The 26682-nt window shown below is 47.4% G+C and overlaps 1 protein-coding gene across 17 annotated transcripts in view; it reads right to left on the minus strand.

Annotated features, from left to right (window-relative positions):
• Positions 1-26682, minus strand: part of UBR4 (ubiquitin protein ligase E3 component n-recognin 4) — a 1862787-nt gene that overhangs the window by 521067 nt on the left and 1315038 nt on the right. For all 17 annotated transcript variants that reach the window (XM_069240131.1, XM_069240143.1, XM_069240141.1 and 14 more), the window contains 2 exons: positions 21789-21963; positions 20076-20172 (listed from right to left, as the gene is read on the minus strand). In XM_069240131.1, the coding sequence (XP_069096232.1) occupies positions 20076-20172; positions 21789-21963 (272 nt within the window). The remainder of the gene's footprint in view (positions 1-20075; positions 20173-21788; positions 21964-26682) is intronic.

The following is a 26682-nucleotide window of genomic DNA, read 5'->3' on the forward strand; positions in this document are numbered from 1 at the left end:
CACAAGAGATTCTGGGATTGTCACTTTTTCCCCCTGTAAACTCAAGTTAGTAGTGTTTGGTGAACGCGTGAAGTGAGGCCCATGTTGCTGCCTGGCAGATGTCCAGGACCACCTGGAACGCCATGATCTATTGCAGTGGTCGCAGGCTTTGCCCTTGTAGAATAAGCACGCAAAACTTCTGGGGGTTGCTTCTTGCCCAATGCATAACAGATTTTAATGCAGGGTATGATCCACAGACTTTTTTTCCTGGGATCTTGTTACCAGGACCCCCGTGATTGTGCCCACTCCTCTAAATTTGGTTGCCTTGGTACCCTTTACACCCCACAATTGACATACTGGTGTAGCCCTGTAAGTCCCTAGTATATGGTACTTAAGTACCCAGGGCATTGGTACACCAGGGGTCCCCAATGGGCTGCAGCATGTAAGATGCCATCCATGGGAGCCTATGTAAACTCTGTCTGCAGTCTTGCCAGTTGCAGCCAGGGTTAAAAGTTGCATACACCCTTTCACTGCTGGACACTCCACCAGGTCACTGTAAGTCATCCCTATGGTAGGCCCTTTCAGCCCAAATGGCAGGGTGCAGGTTTCAGTGTGTGAGGGCATCCCTGCATGACAAGATGCCCATATGAACTCCAGTTTCAATGCACTGGACTTCGTAAGTGCGGGGAAGCCACTTTACCAGTGTACTGACCACAGGTCACTACCCGTAGTCCAGCTACATGATAGTAACTCCGAACCTAGGCATGTTTGGTACCAAACATGTCGGAATAATACCCAAATACTAATGCCAGTATTGGTGGTAGGATTCCATCACGCTGGGGGCTCCTTAGAGGAACCCCCAGTATTGCTATAACCATTCTTCCACGGTTTGCAGGCAGCCCACTATGCTGCAGTTGGAGGTGGATCACCAGATTTCTGCACCCCTCCGGCTTGACCAGCTCAAGCAGGGGAATGCAGAACAAAGAATTTCCTGTGGGAGAGGAAATGAAATAGGTGTTACTGGGCTGGGCTAGCCTCCCCACACCACCAGACTGCTTTAAAGGGCACATTTGGTGCCCTCCTTGCATAATCTTGTTTGCACCAGTCCAGGGACCTCCAGTCACTGCTCTGGCATGAAAGTACACAAAGGAAAGGGGAGTGACCCCTCCCCTGTCCATCACCACCCCAGGGGTGGTGCCCAGAGCTCCTCCAGGTAACCACTTGATTCTGCCATCTTGGAAACAAAATATGCAGAGGCCCCTGGCCACTTCTGGGTGGTCACGACAGGTAACTTACATCAGTGAAACCCTGATAGGTGTTCACCCTGCAGAGTTACCAAGCCCCCTGTTAGAGCCATTTTGGGACTCCCTTGAAGGTGGGTCCCCAGATCCAGTGTGCAAGACAACACCAGGACTCCTCTGCATCAACCTCTTCTGCTCTTGGCCACCATAACTGCTGAACCAAATAAGCCTACAACGCCTGAGACAACCTCGCCTTGAAACATTGTTTCTCCGGCTCCTTCCAGCAACTGCAACATTTCGGCTCTGCGTCCTCTTTGGACGGCAAGAATTCAGCTGCACCAAAAAAGCAAGAAGGAATCTCCCCTGAAGTGAAGGAGTCACTCACCTGCATCCACACTCACCTAATGCAATGACGTCCGGATGCTGGAGTCTGCTCTTCTCTGGAACTGCATGGATCCTCCGACACAGGTGGTGGTTCTGAGTGGTCCTGTTTGTCCTCCCTGCCTTCTGTCCAACTTGGGAGACGGTGAGCCCTGGCCTCTCCTTGCAGGATAGAATCCCTGTGCACCGCAACACTTGCAGCAACCAAGGCTTGTTGACTCCTGCTCCAATGTATCTACAGGCTCCAAATATCCCCAGCCTCCAGAACTTCATCCTTGGGAAGACAGTCTCCTCTCTGCAGCTTCAGCGACGTGGGACTCCTCTCTAGGTGTGCTGACTGGGCCTCACTGCAACTTACTGTACCTGCTGCCAGTGGGTTGCCTCTAGAGTTTACGATTGCTTCTGCTGGCTCTCCTGACTGCTGAGGGTCAGCCCGGACTCTCCTCCAAGGGTCAAGCTCCCTGGAATTTGCTGATCCTCTTCAGCTCTGCAAACCCTCTGCTGTCAAGATTTGCACTTGCCACGGCTTAATGGTGTTCCTCCTGACCACTGACCCAGCTTCTGCATGACTTCAGGGACGCCTCTGCAGCTCCTGGGCTCCATAGCTGACCTTCATCTTTCACCATTGACCCGGATCTTCACCCACAGAAGAGTGGGCAGAGGCACTTGCCCCATCTGGACACTCCTGCGTGTACTGGACTCTGCCCTTCTTTTGCAGGTCCTCTTCATCCAGAATCCACCGCTGGGTTTCACTGCGATGGTCCTGTTCTTGGAAACCTCCTTTTTCAAGTCTCCTTGGGGAGGCCCTGATGAGAAGATTAGGTAACTTAACTCTGCTCTTATGGTCGTTGGGGTCATCTAGTTTCTCACCTCTTGGAGTTCCAAATTCTACCAGCTCCCTACTAATTAATCCACATGCTTGGACGGGGGACCCAACTTCGCATTCCACTATTTTAGTATATGGTTTGGCTCATTCAATCAAGTCCAAACTACTTTCTGCTACTTCTTACCAATGCTTGTTGTTTTTCTATGCTAATTCCTAGTACTCACTGTGTATATATAGTGCATACTTACCTCCAGTTGGAGCTCTGCCTATAGTATTCTAGTTCAGTGTTTCTGTGATAAAGTCCCTTTATTTTTACAACACTGTGTGGTTCCTTTCATGTGAGCTACGGGGGTATGGCAAGTGCTTTACACTCCCCTAGATATGTCTTGGCTGCTCACCACAGCTACCACTAGAGAACACTGGCTTCCTAGACTGTTCACTAACATGGGCTGCCTGGACCTGGTCTAAGGTGTAAACACCATAGGTGTTTACCACACACCAGGCCAGCTTTCCTACAGACATATCCCACGAAGAGTAATGAAAATGTCACTTACCCAGTGTACATCTGTTCGTGGCATTAGTCGCTGCAGATTCACATGTTGAGCACAGTCCGCTGCCTGGTGTTGGGCTCGGAGTATTACAAGTTGTTTTTCTTCGAAGAAGTCTTTTTTGGTCACGGGACCGAAGGACTCCTCCCTCTTCGGCTCCATTGCGCATGGGCGTCGACTCCATCTTAGATTGTTTTCCCCGCAGAGGGTGAGGCTGGAGTTGTTTGCTATAAATAGTGCCCATGCAATGGAGTGAATACGTATGTACATAAAAAGTTTATAATAATTATTTACAAATGTACAAATGTTTAAGATTTAAGATTTACTTCTAAACGGCTACAGGCTTCCCGGGGAGGCGGGAGGGCACATGTGAATCTGCAGCGACTAATGCCACGAACAGATGTACACTGGGTAAGTGACATTTTCAGTTCGATGGCATATGTTGCTGCAGATACACATGTTGAGCATAGACTATAAAGCAGTTACCTCCCCTAAAAGCGGTGGTTTAGCCTGTAGGAGTTGAAGTAGTTTGGAATAATGTTCTTAGTACAGCTTGGCCCACTGTAGCTTGTTGTGCATTTAGTACATCTACACAGTAGTGTTTAGTAAATGTATGAGGCGTAGACCAGGTTGCAGCCTTACATATTTCGCTCATAGGAATGTTTCCTAGAAAGGCCATTGTAGCACCTTTCTTTCTGGTTGAGTGTGCCTTTGGTGTAATAGGCAATTCTCTCTTGGCTTTAAGATAGCATGTTTGAATACATCTGACTATCCATCTAGCAATGCCTTGTTTAGAGATTGGATTTCCTATGTGTGGTTTTTGAAAAGCTATGAACAGTTGTTTTGTTTTCCTGATTAACTTTGTTCTGTCAATGTAGTACATTAGTGCTCTTTTGATGTCTAATGTATGTAGTGCCCTTTCAGCCACGGAATCTGGCTGTGGGAAGAACACTGGTAATTCTACTGTTTGATTTAAATGGAATGGTGAGATTACTTTTGGTAGAAATTTTGGATTTGTTCTTAGAACTATTTTATTTTTGTGTATTTGAATAAATGGTTCTTGTATGGTAAATACCTGTATTTCACTTACTCTTCTGAGGGATGTGATTGCAATGAGAAATGCGACTTTCCACATTAAATATTGCATTTCACAGGAATGCATGGGTTCAAAAGGTGGACCCATGAGTCTTGTTAAGACGATGTTAAGGTTCCATGAAGGAACTGGTGGTGTTCTTGGTGGTATAATTCTTTTTAGCCCTTCCATGAATGCTTTAATAACTGGTATTCTAAATAGAGACGATGAATGAGTAGTTTGTAGGTAAGCAGATATTGCTGCGAGGTGTATTTTTATAGATGAAAAAGCGAGGGTTGCTTTTTGCAAATGTAGTAAGTATCCCACTATGTCCTTTGTAGAGGCATGCAATGGTTGGATTTGATTGGTATGGCAGTAGCAAACAAATCTTTTCCACTTAGATGCATAGCAGTGTCTAGTGGAAGCTTTTCTAGCTTGTTTTATGACCTCCATACATTCTTGTGTGAGGTCTAAGTGTCCGAATTCTAGGATTTCAGGAGCCAAATTGCTAGATTCAATGATGCTGGGTTTGGATGCCTGATCTGTTGTTTGTGTTGTGTTAACAGATCTGGTCTGTTGGGTAGTTTGACATGCGGTACTAGTGAAAGGTCTAGTAGAGTTGTATACCAAGGTTGTCTTGCCCATGTGGGTGCTATCAGTATGAGTTTGAGTTGGTTTTGACTCAATTTGTTTACTAGATATGGAAGGAGAGGGAGAGGGGGAAAAGCGTATGCAAATATCCCTGACCAACTCATCCATAGAGCATTGCCTTGTGATTCGCGGTGTGGGTACCTGGATGCGAAGTTTTGGCATTTTGCGTTTTCTTTTGTTGCGAACAAATCTATCTGGGGTGTTCCCCAAATTTGAAAGTAATTGTTCAGAACTTGGGGGTGAATTTCCCATTCGTGGACTTGTTGGTGATCTCGCGAAAGGTTGTCTGCTAGTTGGTTTTGGATCCCTGGAATAAATTGTGCTATTAGGCGAATGTGGTTGTGAATCGCCCACTGCCATATTTTTTGTGTTAGGAGACACAATTGTGTTGAGTGTGTTCCTCCTTGTTTGTTTAAATAATACATTGTTGTCATGTTGTCTGTTTTGACAAGAATGTATTTGTGTGTTATTATGGGTTGAAAGGCTTTTAACGCTAGAAATACTGCTAACAGTTCTAGGTAATTTATATGAGATTTTGTTTGGTGTACGTCCCATTGTCCTTGAATGCTGTGGTGATTGAGGTGTGCTCCCCACCCTGTCATGGAAGCATCTGTTGTTATAACGTATTGAGGCACTGGGTCCTGAAATGTCCGCCCTTTGTTTAAATTGTTGCTGTTCCACCATAGAAGCGAGAGGTATGTTTGGCGGTCTACCAACACCAGATCTAGAAGTTGACCCTGTGCCTGTGACCATTGTGATGCCAGGCACTGTTGTAAGGGTCGCATGTGTAGTCTTGCATTTGGGACAATGGCTATGCATGATGACATCATGCCTAGAAGTTTTAGCACAAATTTTGCTTGTATCTTTTGGTTTGGAAACATAGCACTTATTACCTTGTGGAATGCTTGAACTCTTTGTGGACTTGGAGTGGCAATTCCTTTTGATGTGTTGATGGTTGCCCCTAGATATTGTTGTGTCTGACACGGTTCGAGGTGTGACTTTGTATAGTTGATGGAGAAACCCAGTTTGTGAAGGGTTTGTATGACATATGTGGTGTTGTTTGTGCACTTTCTTACTGTGTTGGTCTTGATTAGCCAATCGTCTAGGTAAGGAAACACATGTATTTGTTGTCTCCTGATATGTGCTGCTACTACTGCTAGACATTTTGTGAATACTCTTGGTGCAGTTGTTATTCCGAATGGCAACACCTTGAATTGGCAATGTATTCCTTTGAATACGAAACTTAGGTACTTTCTGTGAGAAGGATGTATCGGTATATGAAAGTACGCATCTTTTAGGTCTAATGTGGTCATGTAATCTTGCTGTTTGAGCAGTGGAATGATGTCTTGTAGTGTGACCATGTGAAAGTGGTCCGATATGATGTAGGTATTTAGTGTCCTGAGATCTAATATTGGTCTTAATGTTTTGTCTTTTTTTGGAATTAGAAAGTACAGGGAGTAAACTCCTGTGTTTTTTTGTTGTACTGGTACTAATTCTATTGCATCCTTTTGCAGTAGTGCTTGAACTTCTAGTCCTAAAAGTTCTAAATGTTGTAGTGACATTTTGCGTGTTTTTGGAGGGATGTTTGGTGGGAATTTGTGGAATTCTATGCAATAGCAATGTTGGATTATTGCTAGTACCCAATTGTCTGTTGTAATCTGCTGCCAAGATTGGTAGAATTGGCTTAGTCTTCCCCCCACTGGTGTGGAGTGAAGGGGTTGTCTGACTTGAAAGTCACTGTTTAGGTGGAGGTGTTTTTGGAGTTTGGAATTTTCCCCTACTCCTTGGGAATTGACCCCCTCTATATCCCCTGAAACCTCCCCTTTGGAATGAACCCCGATAGGGTGTGGTTCTTGTTTGTTGGCTGGTGGGGTCTGTGGGTTGGCCACGAAACCCCCCTCTAAATGGAGTTTTTCTAAAAGAGCCTCTGCTCTGCGGGGAGTAGAGTGCGCCCATGGCTTTGGCCGTGTCTGTGTCCTTTTTAAGTTTTTCAATGGCTGTGTCCACTTCAAGGCCAAAAAGTTGTTTTTCGTTGAAGGGCATATTAAGGACAGCCTGCTGGATTTCAGGTTTGAACCCTGAAGTGCGGAGCCATGCGTGTCTCCTTATGGTGACAGCAGTGTTGACTGTTCTTGCTGCAGTATCGGCTGCGTCCATTGAAGAGCGGATTTGATTGTTCGAGATCGTTTGTCCCTCTTCCACTATTTGCTGCGCCCTTTTTTGGTATTCCTGGGGAAGATGGTCTATGAGAAGTTGCATCTCATCCCAGTGTGCGCGGTCATATCGGGCTAGCAGCGCTTGAGAATTTGCGATGCGCCATTGGTTGGCTGCCTGTGATGCGACTCTTTTTCCTGCCGCATCAAATTTTCGGCTCTCTTTGTCCGGAGGTGGGGCGTCGCCAGATGTATGGGAATTTGCTCTTTTGCGAGCTGCCCCTACTACTACGGAGTCAGGTGGTAACTGCAAAGTAATAAACACTGGGTCTGTGGGTGGTGGTTTATATTTCTTATCCACCCTTGGGGTGATGGCTCTTGATTTTACGGGCTCTTCAAAAATTTGTTTTGCGTGCCGTAACATCCCTGGTAGCATTGGGAGACATTGATATTGGCTATGTGTAGCTGAGAGGGTGTTAAATAAAAAATCATCCTCTATAGGATCGGAATGCAGTTGGACATTGTGGAATTCTGCTGCCCTAGCCACCAGTTGCGAGTATGAGGTACTGTCCTCTGGCGGTGACGGCTTTGTGGGGTAGGAATCGGGATCATTGTCCGGCACTGGGGTGTCGTATAAGTCCCAAGCGTCTTGATCCTGATTATCTTGACTTATAGTAGTTTGCGCTGGTGAGTGCATTTGTGGCGGAGTTTGTGCCGGCGATGCCTGTTGTGGTGGAGAGGGCGGAGGCGTGACTTTTTTAACCACTTTGGCTTGTGGTTGTGCGTCATCCTTGAGAAATCCGATCCTTCTTTTTCTCATTATTGGGGGGAAGGGTTGATATCTTCCCTGTGTCTTGTTGGATGTACAGTCTCTTTTGTGTGTAGTCTGATTCTACACTTTGGAGCTCTTGTCCAAATCTGTGCATCTGGCCACTTATTCCTTGTTCCTCTGTGTAGGAAGGAGGTGTGGAACTTTTCGGCGCCGAGAGAGAATCTTTTTTCGGCTTCGGTACCGACTGAATTTTTGTGGCTTTCGGCAGTGTGTCTCGGTGCCGATGTTTTTCGGTGCCGGCATCTTGTTTTTGCTTCTCGGAGCCGCTATCTCGGCTCCGAGGTTGCTCCATGGCGGTCCCTCGACCGGAGTCGGGTGTCTTCGCTATGGGCGTGCCCTTTTTCGGCGCCTTCGACGGGTCGCCGGTTTTATGGGTCGAGCCATGGCCTGTTGGCAGTGGCGTCCCCTGGGCTTTTGTTTTTTCGATGGTCTTTATTTTCGACGTCTTACTCACGGTTTGTTGTTGTTGTTCGACGTCGGAGTCTCCGGATTCTGAGTCCGGAACCGAGAATGTTTCCTCTTCGTCGTCGAAACGTTGTTTTGTCGGCGTGGACGCCATTTGTAGACGCCTGGCTCTTCGGTCCCGGAGTGTTTTTCTGGACCGGAAGGCTTGACAGGCCTCACAGGTATCCTCCTTGTGCTCGGGGGACAAGCACAAGTTACAGACCAAGTGCTGATCTGTATAAGGATACTTACTGTGACATTTTGGGCAGAAACGGAACGGGGTCCGTTCCATCGGCTTCGGCGTCACACGCGGTCGGGCCGACCAGGCCCCGATGGGGGATCGAAGCTACCCCAAAGTCTTCCGATGATCGGTGTCGATGTACCTAACTATCCCGATACCGAACGGAACAATACAGACGCTTTCTTCCGAGATTCTGACTAACTTTCCGAACCAAAACACGGAGCGAAAAGGAACACGTCCGAACCCGACAGCGGAAAAAAACAATCTAAGATGGAGTTGACGCCCATGCGCAATGGAGCCGAAGAGGGAGGAGTCCTTCGGTCCCGTGACCAAAAAAGACTTCTTCGAAGAAAAACAACTTGTAATACTCCGAGCCCAACACCAGGCAGCGGACTGTGCTCAACATGTGTATCTGCAGCAACATATGCCATCGAACATCTTTCACCCAGAACGGTTTTGTGCAGTCAAGGCAGTGACAATACTCTTTATTGGGTCTGGCGGCTGCAGTCTTTTCGTTCTTAGAGGGATGAGGCAGAGCGTGAGAGGTAGGCAAACTGATGGACTGGCCTACGTGGAGCGAGGTAACTACCTTCAGCAAGAAGGATGCTTCAGTCCAAAGGATCAGTTTGTCAGGGTAAAGGAGATGCTGGGAGTCTGAGAAGACAGTACCTATAGCTTACTGACTCTCCAGGAAAATGTAATTGCCACCAGAAAAGTCAACTTGAAAGTGAGGACAAGAATGAAGCAGCTCAAAGGAAGTGCACATTAAGAAATAAGGGTCAAACTAAGGTCCTATTGAGGCATAACTAAGGTGGGCAGCTGAAAAACATGTGTTAGACTTTTATGGAACCTATTCACAAAAGGGGGCTTGAAGAGTGAGGGATGATCTGGCAGTAGCATAAAGGCAAACAAATAACCCTTCAAGGTGTCCAAAGCAGGTGGAAGGTCAAAAGCTGTCAATTGTTGCCACTCAATCTCCATGCAAGATGGCAGAGAGTTGATAGGTTAGGATGCAGAACCTTCCTCTGCTGCTACCACCGAAAATCCTCCCGAATGAGGAACATGATCGGAGGACTGATAGCCATATTCAACTGTTTGGGATACCAAACTCAGTGTCCAATCCAGATCCACAAGGATTACTTGGCCCCGGTCTTCCTTGATCTTCGTGAGAACTCTAGACAGAGGTGGTATGGGCAGAAAGGCATATAGGAGGCCTGAGCTCCACTCGAGATGAAAAACGTCACCAAGTAGGAGCAGTCTTGGAACTCCAGGGTACAAAATGTCTGACACTGCATTTTCTGCGGGTGCAAACAGATCAAACCAAGGCTCTCCCCACTGCTAAAAAGACAATGCACCACCTCCAGATGGAAATGCCATTTGTGATCTGCTAAACATCTACAGCGGAATTCGTCGACCCTGGTGTACAGAGAACCTGCCAGGTGTTGAACCACCAGGGAATCGCTCTGATGTGCCCAGCCATGCCCAGAGACGCAGAGCCTCTTGACATAAGGTCCACAACCCACCCCACCCTGTTTGTTAAAGTAACACATAGCAGTGGGATTGTCTAGATCCTGCTGGAGACCAGGGTCCGCTGATCTCCACCTCTCCCAAATGGCCACCATATAGGAAGCCGGCCTGGTGTGTGGACACCTATGGTGTTTACACCATATACCAGGTCCAAACAAACCTTATTAATTAGTGAGACAGGGTCTAGGAAGCCAGGGGTCCCTAGTGGTAGTTGTGGGGCGCAGCCAAGTCTTATTTAGGAGTAGTGTAAAGCACTTGCAATACCCACAACAGTCACAGTAACGTATCACACATGAAAGGAACCACAAAGTGTTACAAAAATAAAGGTACATTATTACAGTAGCACTGAGCTAGATTACTTATATGCAGTCCCCCAGCTGCATTATACATACTCAGTAGGTATTGTGAAATATAATAGGAAAATAACAAGCACTGGCAAGAAATAGCAGAAAATAGTTAGGGCCCTATAAGGGGGCCAAACCATATACTAAAATAGGGGAATGCAAAGTTAGGTCCCCCACCCAAGGATGTGGAATAGTTAGAAGCGAGCTGTGAGAACTCGGGACCCCAAAAGATGAGTACCTAGGTGACCCCCAGCATCAAGGAGAGCAGAGGTAAGTTAGCGGGTCTTCTCAAGGATTAACAAGGGGACTTGGAAAAGAAAGATTACAAGACTACATTACAGAGGAGTCTGGGCTGAACCTCAGCCGTCATGAGAGCTAGCAAGTTCGGTGGGAAAATTAGAGAAAACAGGGAGGAGTGACCACCCCAGCCAGGACCACCCTTAAGGTGTCCAGAGCCGAGGAGACCCCCTCCCTGAAGAATCCTCCATCTTGATTTGGAGGACAGGGACCAATAGAATTAAGTTTGCGCCCCTCTTCCCAGAGCGAGTGGGCACAAGGAGGGTGTAGCCACCCTCAGGGACAGTAGCCATTGGCTACTGCCCTCTGACCCCTAAAACGCCCCTAAATTAGGGTTTAAGGGCTGCCCTGAACCCAGGTCACCAGATTCCTAGCGATTTACAAGAAGATGGACTGCTTAGGTGAAACATCCAGCAGAGAAGAAGGAAGACGACAACTGCTTTGGCTCCAGCCCTAACAGCCTGTCTTCTGCATCAAAGAACCAGCAAAAGGCCAGTGATTCGTCCAGCGGGCCCAGCGACCTATGCCCAACTCCAGAGGACTGCCCTGCACCCAAAAGAACCAGAACTCCCAAGGACATCGGCTCTGTTTAAGAAAACCTACAACCTAGGACTCTCACCTCACTCTGGATGCGCGAGTCCTGACCCCTGGGCACCTGACGCCCACGGCCTGCGTCCAGGTGGTCCACCCAGCAAGAGAGGGTCCCCAGGCAATTGCAAGCAAGTGTTCCTCCTAGGTTGACCTCTTCACCCCTCCACCTGCAGAGGGAATCCTGAGGACCCCTCTGACTGCAAAGCTCCAGACGAAGAGATCCGACGCTTAAGACACACTGTGCCCGCAGCCCCCAGGCCTTGGAGAAATCGACACCTGGTGCAGACATGTTCAGTAGGCGGACCTCCTCCCTGTTTGACCGGTGGTGTGCCCGAGACACCCCCCTGGATCTCACCTGCAGCCTCTGAGTGACCCCCGGGGTCCCCTCATAGACCAGCATTGGAAACCCAACGTCCTATTTGCATCCTGCATCCAGCCTCCCCTGTGCTGCTGATGGTTTGCGTTTTGTGCCTACTTGTGGCTCCTCCAGTGCTCCTTCAATTCCCCCTGGTTTGCCTGCTGAGCCGCAGGTACTCACCTGCAGGCAGGCCGGATTCAGAGTACCCCTTTTTTCCATAGGAGCCCACGTTAAAATTGCTAATCTTTGACCTCTGCACCTGGCCAGCTCCGTGTTGCTGGTTGTGGGAGTTTGGGGGTTAACTTGAGCCCTAACAGGTGGACTTCCAAAAACCCGGAGACTGAAACTGTGTTGTACTTACCCGTAAGCCGATCTAACTTTTCTTAACCCCAGAAACTGTTTCTGAAAATTGAACTGCGCCCATTTTAAAAACCGATCTTTGCCAATATTTCAAGAACTGTATTACTTATCGATTTCAATCAAAGTACTATTTATACTTGTGTGAAATACGAATCTTTTAAGGTACTTACCTGCAACTTGAAACGTGGGGGTTCTAAAAATAAATTAAGAAAATATTTTTTTGCTATATATAAACCATTGGTCTGGAGTTAAGTCATTGAGTGTGTGCTGCTTCTATTGTCTGTGTGTGAACAACAAATGCTTTGCACTACCCTCTGATAAGCCTAACTGCTCGACCACACTACCACAGAAGAGAGCATTATTTTTATCTAATTTAGCCTCTTAAGCCTCTGGGTAACCCCTGGACTCTGTGTACACTATATCTCACTTTGATATAGTATATACAGAGCAAGCCTGCTACACTGTCCTTGTAAGAATGAAGTGCTGGAGGCCAGGGCTACTTAGAGTCTGAAGATCCCTTGGAGCAAGAGTCAACAAGCCTTGGCTGCTGCAAGAGTCACGGTGCACAGGGGTAGAGAGGACCACTCAGAACACCCACCTGTCTTGGAGGATCCAGAGTTCATGTGGAGATCAGATTCCAGCAGCGAGACGTTGTTGCCTTAGGTGCCTGCAGATGCAGGGGAGTGACTCTTTCACTCCAAGGGAGATTCCTTCTTGCGTCTTTGATGCAGCTTAATTCTTGCCGACCCCGGAGAATGTACAGCCATGGAACTAATGTTATTGCTGGAAGGAGTCAGAGAAACAATGTTGCAAGGCGAGGTTGTCTCAGGAGTTGCAGGCTTGTTTGGTTCCTGTGAAGTTCAGCAGCTGTTCAGGTGGCTAGGAACAGAAGAGGTCAATGCAGAGGAGTCCTGGTGGAGTCTTGCCAGCCGAATCTGGGGACCCACGAGCAAGGGAGTCCCTAAATAGCCCTAACAGGGGGCTTAGTCACTCTGCAGGGTGAACACCTATCAGAGGGGATCACTGATGTCCGTTACCTGTCCTGACCAACCAGATGCTCCCAAGGACGTTTGCACATCTTGTTTACAAGATGGCAGAATCAAGTGGCCACCTGGAGGAGCTCTGGGCCCCACCCTTGGGGAGATGATGGACAGGGGAGTGGTCACCCCCCTTTTCTTTCTGTAGTTTTTGTGCCATAGCAGTGACCGGGGGTCCAGGCGACTGGTGCCAACCGGATTTTGCAAGTACACCAAATTTGCCCTTCAAAGCAGTTTGGTGGCATGGAGAGGCCACTACTCCCCAGCCCAGTAACAACTTTTTCCAATGGAGAGGGTGTTGCATCCCCTCTCCAACAGTAAATCCTTTGTCAGCCTTCCCCTGCTTGAGCTGGTAAAGCTGCAGGAGGGCATAAACCTGTGTGAGGGGGCTGCAGCAGCGTGTGCTGCGCACAAAACATGGAAGATTGGTAGGAGCAATACTGGGGAGTTTTCTAAAGAGCATGAAATCATGCTACCAGTGCTGACATTAGCACTGGGGTCTGAGTCAGTCATGTTTGAAACAAATCATGCCTAGGTTTGGAGTTACCATTGTGTAGCTGGCCAGTACAGTGATAAAATGGCTTCTGTGCACTTATGAAGTCCAGTGCATTGGAACTGGAGCTCGTAGGGGCACCTCTGCTCAGGCAATGGTGCCCTCACACACAGGAACCTGCACCCTGCCCTCTGGCTTAAGAGGGCCTGTAAGGAAATGCCTCCTTGGCATGGTTACCCCTTGACGTTTTGCCTTTGCCAAGTTATGATCTGAAAGTGTGCTGGGACCCTGCTAACCAGGCCCCAGCACCAGTGTTCTTTCCCTAAACTGTACCTTTGTCTCCACAATTGGCACAACCCTGGCACTCAGGTAAGTCCCTTGTAACTGGTACACCTGGTACCAAGGGCCCTGATGCCAGGAAAGGTCTCTAAGGACTGCAGCATGTCTTATGCCACCCTGGGGACCCCTCACTCAGCACATATACACTGCTTGCCAGCTTGTGTGTGCTGGTGGGGAGAAAATGACGAAGTCGACATGGCACTCCCCTCAGAGTGCCATGCCAACCTCACACTGCCTATGGCATAGATAAGTCACCCCTCTAGCAGGCCTTACAGCCCTAAGGCAGGGTGCACTATACCACAGGTGAGGTGCATGAGCTCTATGCCCTTACAGTGTCTAAGCAAAACCTTAGACATTGTAAGTGAAGGGTAGCCATAAGAGTATATGGTCTGGGAGTCTGTCATACACGAACTCCACAACACCATAATGGCTACACTGAAAACTGTGAAGTTTGGTATCAAACTTCTCAGCACAATAAATGCACACTGATGCCAGTGTGCACTTTATTGTAAAAATACATCCAGAGGGCATCTTAGAGATGCCCCCTGAAAACATACCCGACTCCAGTGTGGGCTGACTAGTTTTTGCCAGCCTGCCACACACGAGACATGTTGCTGGCCACATGGGGAGAGTGCCTTTGTCACTCTGTGGCCAGGAGTGAAGCCTGTACTGGGTGGAGGTGCTTCTCACCTCCCCCTGCAGGAACTGTAACACCTTGCAGTGAGCCTCAAGGCTCACCCCCTTTGTTACAGCGCCACAGGGCATCCCAGCTAGTGGAGATGCCCGCCCCTCCAGCCACTGCCCCCACTTTTGGCGGCAAGGCTGGAGGAGATAATGAGAAAAACAAGGAGTCACCACCCCCAATCAGGACAGCCCCTAAGGTGTCCTGAGCTGAGGTGACTCTTACTTTTAGAAATCCTCCATCTTGTAGAAGGAGGATTCCCCCAATAGAATTAGGGATGTGCCCCCCTCCCCACAGGGAGGAGGCACAAAGAGGGTGTAGCCACCCTCAGGGCCAGTAGCCATTGGCTACTGCCCTCCCAGACTTAAACACACCCCTAAATTCAGTATTTAGGGGCTCCCAGAACCGAGGAAGATAGATTCCTGCAACCTAAAGAAGAAGGACTGCTGACCTGAAGCCCTGCAGTGAAGACATAGATGACAACTGATTTGGCCCCGGCCCCACCGGCCTGTCTCCCTACTTCGAAGAAAACTTCAACAGCGACGCAGCCAACAGGGTCCAGCAACGTCTGAAGTGTCAGAGGACTACCCTGCATCTAAAGGACCAAGAAGCTGCCGAGAACAGCGGCCCAGTTCAAGAAACTGCAACTTTTTGAAACAAAGAAGCGACTTTTAAAGACCACACGTTTCCCGCCAGAAGCGCGAGACTTTCCACTCTGCACCCGACGCCCCCGGCTCGACCTGCGGAAAACCAACAGTACAGGGAGGACTCCCTGGCGACTGTGAGCCCGTGAGTAGCCAGAGTTGACCCACTTGAGCTCCCACAGCGACGCCTGCAGAGGAAATCCAGAGGCTCCTCCTGACCGCGACTGCCTGCTTCAAGGAACCCGACGCCTGGAAACCACACTGCACCCGCAGCCCCCAGGACCTGAAGGAACCAAACTCCAGTGCAGGAGCGACCCCCAGGCGACCCTCTGCCTAGCCCAGGTGGTGGCTACCCGAGGAGCCCCCACCCGTGCCTGCCTGCATCGTTGAAGAGCTGCTGGTGTGGTAACTTTGGGGTTGCCTTGAACCCCCAACGGTGGTCTACCTTGGACCCAACTTTGAACCCTGTAAGTGTTTTACTTGCCTGTGAACTTAACATTTACTTACCTCCCCCAGGAACTGCTGATTTTTGCAGTGTCCACTTTTAAAATAGCTTATTGCCATTTGTGTCAAAACTGTACATGCTAATAGTGATTATTCAAAGTTCCTAGAATAACTGAGTGAAATACCTTTCATTTAAAGTATTGTTTGTAAACCTTGAACCTGTGGTTCTTAAAATAAACTAAGAAAATATATTTTTCTATATAAAAACCTATTGGCTTGGAATTTGTCTTGGAGTGTGTGTTCCTCATTTATTGCCTGTGTGTGTACAACAAATACTTCACACTACCCTTTGATAAGCCTACTACTCGACCATACTACCACAAAATAGAGCAGTTGAATTATCACTTTTTGCCACTATCTTATCTCTAATGGGAACCCTTGGACTCTCTGCACACTATTTCTTAATTTGAAATAGTATATACAGAGCCATCTTCCTAAAGGGCCTAAAATAGGGGTGACTTAGTGACCTGGTGCAGTGATCAGCAGTGAAAGGGTGCATGCACCTTTTCACGCAGGCTGCAATGGCAGGCTTGCAGCCAGTTTGCATGTGGTTCCATGGGTGGATATTACATGCTGGACCCCTGGTGTACCAACGTTCTGGGTACCCAAGTGCAATATACTAGGGACTTACAGGGGTACACCAGCATGCCAATTGTGGGGTGCAAAGGGTACCAAAGCAACAAAATTTAGAGGAGCGCACAACCACTAGAGTCCTGGTTAGCAGGATACCAGTGAAGTGGCTTTCCTACATTTCCCATCCCAGGAATGGTGCATCTGTGTCTACTGCAAAATCAGGTTGGGGAAGGGATCTGCTGCTGACCCAAATGCAGCCACTGCAGATCTTTTGCAGTTCCCTTCTAGATCTGGACCATGTCAGGGAGATTCCCCTGATGCTGTGCCCATTGGAACTTAAGGTCAAACTTTAGAGCCTGCAAATGCCAAAGTGCATGTATCACCAGCAGGAGGGTAACTCCCAGCAACCTCTGAGTCTGTCTCACCGAAATCCAGGAGAGAGGCTTAAACATCAGTATCATAGCCTGAATATCCTGGACTCGCCGCTCACTAGGATAAACCAAAAACTGCACCATGTCCAGAACAGCTCAGATGAAAGGAAGTGTCAGAGGGAGTCATGTGTGACTTTGACACGCTTATAGTGAATCCCAGAGAGTGCAGGAGGTTCCCCCTAGTCTGGAGGTGGGAGATGACAGCCCAGGGGGCGAGTCCACCCTCAACAGCCAGTTATAGAGATGTGGGAAGGCTGACCCCTCTGATCTCCACAGATGAGCTGCAACCACCGCCATCACAATGGTGAGCACCCAAAGGGCACTGGTCAGGCCAAAAGGGAGCACAGCAAAGTGGAAAAGCGTGTGGTCGACTTGAACCACAAGTAACATCTGTGGGCAGGCAGGACAGGAATTTGAAAATATGCATCCTGCAAGTTCAACGCTACAATCCATTCTCCTGGCTCCAGGTATGACAGAACCAGAGCAGAGGTGAGCATTTTGAATTTCTCCTTCTTGAGGAAGTAGTTGAGGGGTCTCACTTCTTGGATAGAACAAAGGCTTCTGTACTTCTTTGGAACCAAAAAATAGAGTGAATAGCAACCATGACCTACTTCTGGCATTGGGATCCCCTCTATGGCTCCCTTGGCCAAGAGAGCCGCAAATGTCTTGCAGAGAATAGAAATGTGATCCTACATCAGCATGTCCAAAGAGGGTGGCGTGTGGGGGAGGAGTAGTCATGAAGGGGAGGAAGTAGCCCTTTTGGACCAACTGCAAATCCTCCCTGTCTGTTATGGACTACCAGTGATTCAGGTTATGATGGATCCTGCCACTGAGTGCCCATGATGGCATGGGGGCAGATAAGGAGGGTTTTTAGGCTGCAACTGCGGGAGGGGTGGTGGACTGACCCGACCTCTCGCTGCCTGATCCAAGAGTTGTGCATACCACACCCTTGAGCGAGCAGGGGCTGGGGAGAATGCATAGCACGGTGGGTAGGCGGAAACCAGAACTAAGGACGAAAAAAACAGACAGGGGATAATGTGGGCAGAAGATAAGCACAAAGACTGGCCTGTAGCCCGACTGTCTCCAAAGAGACGGGAACTATTGAAAGACATGTCCATCAAAGAAGCCGTAGCATTCCCTGAAAAGTCACTAGTAAATAGTCAAGCATGGCAGCCTAAGGGCCACTGTTGATGAAATCACTCTGCCTAGCGAGTTGATTGTGTCAAGTCCACATCTGATTGTGAACTTTTCTGCATCTCTCCTGTCTGCTACCGATTGGGAGAGTAAGTCCAAGGCCTCCTCTGGGTCTGTAGGGAGCACTTGCGCAATCTTATCCCACAGACCATGGGAGAAGAGCCGAAAAGGCATGCGGTGTTCACAGACCGCAATGCTAGGCTGTTGGAAGAAAAAATCTTTCCAAGTGTTTCCAGGCTCTTGGATTCCCTGTCTGGAGGATCGATGGGGAAAATGCCAGGGCCAACACGTGAGGTGGAAACCTGGACCACCAAACTCTCAGGGCCAAGGGTGTTGTGTGAGTAAACGTCTGTCCCCCGGGTGGGGCGGTGGCAACTGGTTATTGTCTGCTCACAGAAGACCCTGCTTTGGGTTTGATCCAGGTTCTCAAAAGGTCATCTGTGAGGACTTTGTTAAATGGGAGGAGTGGTTCAGTTTGGAAGAATCCCAGATAAAGCACCTCTGTCAAGACATTAGTCTTGACCTCTACCAAGAGCAACTGAAAGTTGAGGACCTCCGCAGCCCTCCACACTACCATCGCAAAAGATGATCCCTTGTCCGCAGCCACGGTAGGGGGCAGCATGCCTGCATCTGTGGAAGTATCGAGGCCACTGGCCTCACCCAGTCCATGTCATGTTCATAAGGCTGGACTTCAGCGTCCAGTGACCTCTCCCATTACTCCCAGAGATCTGATCTGGGAAGAAACTTTTGTGATGGCGCAGGATATGATGTCAAACGACAACCCTCCATATCGGAGTTAGGGGTTAAAATGGGGATGGAGTCGCCGGAAGCGCCGAGACCGGCGCTAGGGAAGTTCGAGGTTGCATGACTGGTGTCGGTCCAGATCCAGAAGTCACCTTTCAGAACCAGCAGGGGCCCCTGCTGACACCACCAGGGGCCCAAAAGCACGCTAGAGGAGTTGGGCGACACAAATACAGTGCACATGGTGTCATAAAATTATTTTAGTTGGGCATGTGTCACTCCGGCTCCCAGAAACTTGGGAAGCACAGAGCTGACCCAGGCACTGGCTCAACATCTGAGCGAGGCCTAGAATACAGACACTTGTGCATCTCGTCAGCCATCAGATGCAGAGAAGCAAAAGCATTATTTCACTACTACTTCTTGTGTTTCGACTTATTCAAGTGTTGGGAAATTTTTTAATGGGACACCACCACCTAGGACTCTGTGACTGATTGTGGGACGGCGCAGAGTCACATGACAGGCTGCCATGAGCTTGAGGGAGCACTTCCTTAAAGCCTTCAGGTTCATCGCACAGCAGTCTGAGCGTGACTTCAGGTCGTGGCCGCGCTCGATGCACCACGGGCAAACAAGGTGGGGGTCCATCATCAACTAGTGAAAGGCCCTGCAGGACTGTAAGACAACCTTCCTAGATGACATTCTGCCCCACGAGGAGGTAAACCTCAAAAAAAGCTTTGACAAAACACTGAAAAAAGTTCAGTCAAAAAAGGATTGAATAGGTAGCTCTTCCTGGATTGGTGCTGGCTGGCACAGAAAGAAAAAAAACATACATCAATGCGCCTTGGTGGCACCTGTGTCGTACAGGTCACTTCCAGTGTAGATAATGCAGAGGACACACACAGAGCCGAACAATGCCACCTATTAGCATGCAGGTGTATTGCTCATGACATTTATTTTTACAAATCCACTCTTACCCCTTGGAACAAATCTAAGGTAAGGAATCTGCAGCTAGAAGTCTATCAGATATCAGCGTGCATAGATAGCAGGACTCCAAGACTATGTATGGAGCGATAAACACTTATAACCACTGAATTACAATTTTTTAATACATTGCAAAACACTGAAAAACCCCACTAGGATTCCCAACAAACAAATTGAAAACAGGAAAGCCTAAACAAAAGTTAAGATTTTCTTTTAATTTTAAAATATTTTCAGGGTATGTTCTCAGAGTACCACAACCAATGGGGATTGTTTTAAATGTCATTCATTTTCTCGGAGCACCCCAATCAATGGAGATTATTCTTAATGTCATAAGTGGCACAGATTTCATGATTTTACTGCTGACGAACCTGCATGTATTGCACAGTATAGATACTACTGACTTTCGTAGCTAAAATTGGTACTCCAGTGCATGAAAAAGCATGCATGTATGGCACTGGAAAGATACCATCCATGCCTCAACTAAGATGGGTCAGCAATGCTTTGTGTTACTTGCATATGCAGTGTAGCGGGTACTGATTCCATGCCTGTGCTCAGTGCGTTAGCAGCCTTGACTGAACACCTTTAACAGTGAGATCTGAAACATATGTTGATACCTGCATGTATGGTATAGCGCGAACTCCTCCCACACCACGCAGTTGAGGTAAGGTCTGCAGCATCCTCTCCAGTAGCATCAGGCGCACGGAGTGAAGTCTGTAAATGGAAGAGGAAACAGCTACAAATACACCATACACAGAAGATAAGGAAAACTAGTATAGAAAATAAAATTGCAAACACACACCTTCTACAATCTGGACTCCACAAATTAGTGAACAAACAACGGAAGGGGAATGATTACACCATTAATAGAATTCTACAGGTCAGCACAGGGAAATGATTACTCTGCCATTCATACACAATTAATGAGATATTAAAACATATCCGAGTAGAGTGAGAGAGAAGAGGGACTTCAAGGTATATAGCACAATGCACAGGAAAGATGATGTTGGCCTGATAGCAGCTTCGAAGTTATAAATCACTGCTAACTTTGAAAGTGATTATATCCTAATTTACAGCCCTAAAATTGGAAAAACGTCCGGTACAAGCGGGACTGTCTTTATTATACAAAGAAGCTCTCCGACAGGTGAAGCTGGAAGGGTTCCAAGAACTAACTGCTGTCCAAGTAATAAGTAGAAGTGTTTCATCTGTCCACCTATTGTCAACAATATAACCATATAGGGAGAAGGTATTTCCCAGACTCACGGAGACCAACAGTGGGAAGACGTGCCAAAGCCAGACTGGTGCGCGAGTGCTCATTATTATTCAAGGGGGGCGGGAGTGGAGTTTTCAAAATCACCCTTTGATTTACTTATGGAGAGGATGGATATACTAGATATCTGCTATTTACGATGAGCAATTCCATATCCACCTCATTCCAGTACTAAAAAAGGAGGGCTTTAATCAGCCAATTTGCTGTGGGTGTTAATTTTAAGCAGATATCTCCAAGAGATACTGAATAGGGAAGGCATCCACAGATCAGAGCTAGGCAGGTTGTGCTATGCAGGTTGTGACTGAAGGCCTGAATTTGGTATAAGAAAATGAGTGAAAAACGTATTTGACCTAGCACGCTTTTCTGGCACGACATGCAAAGCACAGACCTAGGAGGCAGTTAAAGAGTGACGACAATGAATAAGACAAGTATTTTATTTGGCCGCAGTGGAGGGCGAGGTCTACAGAGCAGAAAAGCACTAGGCTAAGGGTAGTGGAGACACTTCTCTAGCGTGGGAGGTATTGTTAGCAGTACAAATGCCAGCAGATGACAGCCTTTCCTAGACACAATAAGAAACAGGGAGTAAACACTAGCTCTTCACTCAAAGGGAGAGGGTTTAATGGCAAGTGGCTAAATTAGCATCTTCTGTAGACGAAATTTCACCCGACTTCCTTTTCAGTGTACACAATTGAGCTGTAAAGGCCAACGAAACATGAAAACACTGAATATTCATTTCATCAGCATAGCTAGATGCATATTTTGCAGTCAGCCCTTGCCCTCAAGCCTAGGTTAACTTTCTCTAGGTTTATTATAAGAGAGTGACATGACAGAAAACTGAAACTTGTTTACTATTAATGCATGACTGGAACATGTATGATTTTGTCAACAATACTACACTGATATTTTAATTACATTGTTGGAACTCTACCTTCATTTAAGTGCTGATGAACATATGATACAGAAAATGCTCATTAAACAAGTTTCAAACAAAAGATGGGAAAAAGTTCCAGTGATAACTTTGTACTGGCTTGCTTGCTGTAGAAGATTTTCCAAATCTCACCTATTGCTTGTGTGAACATCTCCTTCAGTCTCGGTTTCCCCCTCTGGCTCAGAGCCATCCCCTTCATGTTGCCCAGCTACAGTGCTGATGGCTCCAATGCTGGAGCTGACACTGCCGGGTCCAGCAGGATGGCCTTCCACAGTGGTATCTCCATAAGCACTGCTCCGTCCAGACACTGAATGGAGAAAGACAACTGATCACAACCCTCTTGATGTATTGGTATACTAATACATTAATTTCCAGTAAAACTATTAAATGAGCACGTACAAGCAATATTAGCCAGTCCTATAGACTATTTTCCATACAATACAGGAAGATTCTGTATTATCTGAAATTTTACTTAGACATGTAGGAGGCCCAGTACTCAGTGGGTAACAGACACACTTGATTTAACAGTATATGCTTCCTATTAATCATTACAATCATCTTATAGAACGTTTCTTGAAGCTAATACACCTTCCAAAGGATTTCTTAACTTTAAATTTTCTCCAGGCATCAGACTGTATCAGGAATGGTTTTACAGTTCCCATTTAGTGGGAGGTGACGCTACAACTGTTACTGTATCACTACTACCTATAATGTGTACTCCACCAATTCAATAATGAAACAAATGAGCTACCAAAACAATAGCCAATAAAATAAATTGTTACAATAGGTAACAATCTTGCTGATGGGTTTTATGCCTGCTAGTTCCTCACATCTTCAATCTCCTCTAAGAACAAGCCTAGATTAGAAAAACCAAATAGATTATATGAGCCTAAATATGGCTTCACAGCTCAGGCTCAAAAAACAGCTCCTCCCCAACATGGTGGCATAGAGCCACATGTGGCACCACACCCTGGTGTACTGACGGCGGTACCCCGTTCGTTTTTCCACACATTTGAAGACCGAGATGGGCTGACCAGGTTGACGAAAATTGTTGTACTCACAAACTAACTTGAGACCTTGTATAAGGAGCTAGGTTCAGACTGCAGGCCCCCCCCACTTTTTGCCTGTTTTTTGATTCAACTCTGACAGAAGTGCAGTATGTTCCTGCTAACCAGGTCCCCAGTGCCAATGTTTCTTCCTCAAAACCAGACACTTGTTCACTTGATCTTAAAGCGCCCAGTCCCCTTTGGCACATCTGTAAGTCCCTAGTAAATGGTACCTCTGGTACCTAGGGCCCAAATACAAAAAATGGTCCCTAAGAACAGCAGCACAGCTTGTGCAACTCTAGGGGACCCCTCAAAAACCTCATCCAGACAGCCATTGCAGGCTGCATGACAAGGTGCACTCAAAAAGTGAAAACATGGCATCATGCACAGCCTGTGTGCCACGTCTCCTAAAACACTACATGCAATATTTGTAAGTTGCCCCTACAGCAGGCCTTACCACCTTAAGGCAGGGTGCATCATAATACATGTGTGGACTGTTGGAACCTGGCTCTTTATGTAGTGCTCTAAAATGACGTATGCTGTGCAGAGTCTCCAGTGGCTCACCAATTGTTATTGCACAGGAAAATGTAGATAGGACTAATGTTCTATTTTGTGGAAGTGTGGGTGAGCAGTTAGGCCTATCAGGGGGTAGTGCTACGCATTGGCTGTACTCGGAGGCAACAATTTAGACACACACACACAAATAATAAATCCAAGACTAATTTAGATGTTCTTTTTTAAAAAATTTTTTATATGTTTCAAACCTAAGAACTTCGTAATCAGGTACATAGATTTGCAAGCATAAATATTTATCAGTTTCAAAAATAACAATTAGTGACATTTTTCAGTTCAGAAATGTTAACCTATGAAAGGAAAACAAAAAAAGAATGTAGTTTTGCAGCTAAGTACATGACATACAAATCCAGTCTGAGGTTTTTGGTCAACATCAGGCAAGGTTCAAATCAGTACCAAGTGTGCACCCGCAGTGGCACAGGGGCAGCTAGGTGCAGAGGTCGAATTTCCAGTCCGGGGTCCAATGTTTCCCCTTTTCACCAGGTCACCAAGACCCACAGCAAGTCCCTGACATCCGCGACCCAACACCTCAAAGCAGCTCTCCACCTGAGCCCCAGAGCCTGAGGGAATCAACAGTGCCCCGCAGGTCCTCAGACCCTTTGGAGCTCAGCCCATCCCTAGCTTTGGACAGATTGGAATTCCAGTCAATGCCAGCAACAAAGAGTAACCCCAACTCCAGACCAGACACCACTGCACCCGAGCCCCACAGCCAGAGGAGAAGTGGAACAACTGTATCACCACGTGCCCAAGGACCTCAGCGGTCGAGCCCCCAGTGGGTTCCCACGGACTGACCTTCCAGTCCCATCTTGCAGCAACTTCCTGACAGGACAGTTTCCATTGAAGTGAATTTGACAACCCCCACCATAACACCTCTGCACCTGGATGCCCCAGAGCCTCCCTAGGTGACATGTTGGTGTAGCCTTGTACCCTGCCCCATACTCGCCGTAAGTACCGGAGAACATTTCAGGAAGCTGCTGTGAAGTGCCCAAATATAGTACAAGTTTTTTCCCTATAGAATAACATTACAGCATCCAACAATTGCACTAAGTGTCAACTTTTAAAAATCTTATTTTTATAAATTGGTGTGGGTGTCTTTACTTAGTGTGTCTCTCAAATACAGCATGTGTGCGCGCTTTACATGCTTAGCACTACCCTCTGATATGCCTAACCGCTCGCCCACAATACCACAGAAGAGAGCATTTGGGATGTCATTTGTGCCTCTGTAATTCCTCGGGGGTTTGCCTGGACTCTTTGTGCAGTGTACTGCTTTTAAACCCACTATGTAAAGAGCTAGCTTTCTACAGGGACCGCTCCCTCAAAGATTTCAGATTCATGGCCCGGCACTCAGAGCACAACTTCGTGTTGTGGTTGTGCTCCAAACAACAGAAACAAATGCAGTGTGAATCCGTCATGGACATCGCAAAATGACATGCCCCACAGGGCTTGAATCCTTCGTTCCTAGAAGACATCCTTTGACACACAAGGAGAAAATTTCTCAGAAAAATGTTCAACAAAAGCCGAAAAAAGACCAGTCAAAAAACGAATGAGGGGTAGCTTTCTCAGGATAAGCGCCAGCTGGTGTGGAATTAAAAGGGCTAATGAACAAGTTACTTACCTTCGGCAACAAATTATCTGGTAGAGACTATCTAGCTGCAGATTCCTTACCTTAGAATTCCCTGGCGTCATCTTGGAATCTGGAATTTTTCGCCTGAGCAGTATCCTGCGCGCACCGTCGGGTGTCATCGCTCGGATCCGCATGTGTCGTCCTACTCCGCGCGGTGTTGCCAGCGTCGTTGGAGCCATCTGTGACGTCACAGTTTTCCATATAGGAACCACCCAGGTGCACGTACGTCATTTCTTTTCCACAACTTCCCACGCCAGAAGCGCAGAGTCATGGAAGAAACCAACTTTTATCTTTTTTTTTTTTCTCCTTCTTTTTGATTGTCTGAGCAAAAAGACATGCCCTGGAGAAAGGGTAAAAATCTGAAACACATAATATATAGCTGCAGAGTGGGGAGACTTGGGTGGGTGTAAGGAATCTGCAGCTAGATAGAGTCTCTATCAGATAATTCGTTATGCTAGGTAAGTAACTTGTTCGTCTGATAGAGACTTCTAGCTGCAGATTCCTTACCTAAGAATAGACACCCAAGGTATAACTCCTGGTGGTGGGTTGCGAAGATATACTTCACACAAGGAAGTCCTGCAGGACAGAGCGAGCAAAATGCCCCTCTTCTAACCTGGCTATCCAGGTAGTAGTGTCTTACAAACGTGTGCAAGGAAGAAGACGTTGCCGCCTGGCAGATGTCTAGTACCAGCATGCCTCGAGCTAACGCCGTGGTACCAGCTATCCCTCTAGTGGAGTGAGCTCTCAAGCCCTCAGTACGCTGCTTCTCAGCCAAAGCGTAGCAAATGTTAATGCAGAGAATGACCCAGCGCAAAATGGTTAGTTTCTGGGCTGCCTGCCCCTTCTTTGCACCAACATACCCCACAAAGGAGTTGGTCGTCCACCCGGAACTCTTTTGTGCTGTCAATGTTGAACAATAATGCTCTTTTTGGGTCCAGCCGATGGAGACACTCCTCTTCTTTAGAGGGATGCGGTGGAGCAAAGAATGTGGGCAGGGTGATATTTTGACCCAGAGGGGTCACCAGCCTGAGGAGGAAAGAGGCACGAGTTCTGAGGACTACCTTATCAGGATATATGTGAGATATGGCGGTTTCAATGATAAAGCCTGCAACTCACTCACTCTCCTGGCAGATGGAATCGTCAAAAAGAAGACTGTTTTGATAGTGAGCAGCCAGAGAGGACAATTATATAAAGGCTCAAAAAGAGCACACATTACAAAAGTAAGCACTAGATTAAGATCCCACCGGGGCATAACAAAAGGCATAGGTGGAAACATATATACAAGCTATTTTAAGCTATTTTAAGAATCTCTGTACAATAGGAGACTTAAACAAAGACTGTTTGTAGGAAGATGCCACTGTTGGCATGGTTACCCCCTAACATTTTGCCTTTTGTTGATGCCAGCTTTGATGGAAAATGTGCTGGGACCCTGCTAACCAGGCTCCAGCACCAGTGTTCTTTCCCTAAAACTGTACCTTTGTCACCACAACTGGCACAGCCCTACCACACAGATAAGTCCCTGGTAAAAGGTGCCCTTGGTAGCAAGGGCCCTGTGGCCAGGAAAAGTCTCTAAGGCCTGCAGCATGTATTATGCCACCCTGGGGATCCCTCACTCAGCACATGCACACTGCCTCACAGCCTGTGTGTGCTGGGGGTGGGGGAATGGAGGGAGAAAAAGACTAAGTCGACATGGTACTCCCCTCAGGGTGCAATGCCCACAACCCACTGCCTGTGGAATTTATAAGTCACCCTTCTAGCAGGCCCTACAGCCCTAAGACAGGGT

Source organism: Pleurodeles waltl, chromosome 6 (assembly GCF_031143425.1).
Source record: "Pleurodeles waltl isolate 20211129_DDA chromosome 6, aPleWal1.hap1.20221129, whole genome shotgun sequence".
NCBI lineage: Eukaryota > Metazoa > Chordata > Amphibia > Caudata > Salamandridae > Pleurodeles > Pleurodeles waltl.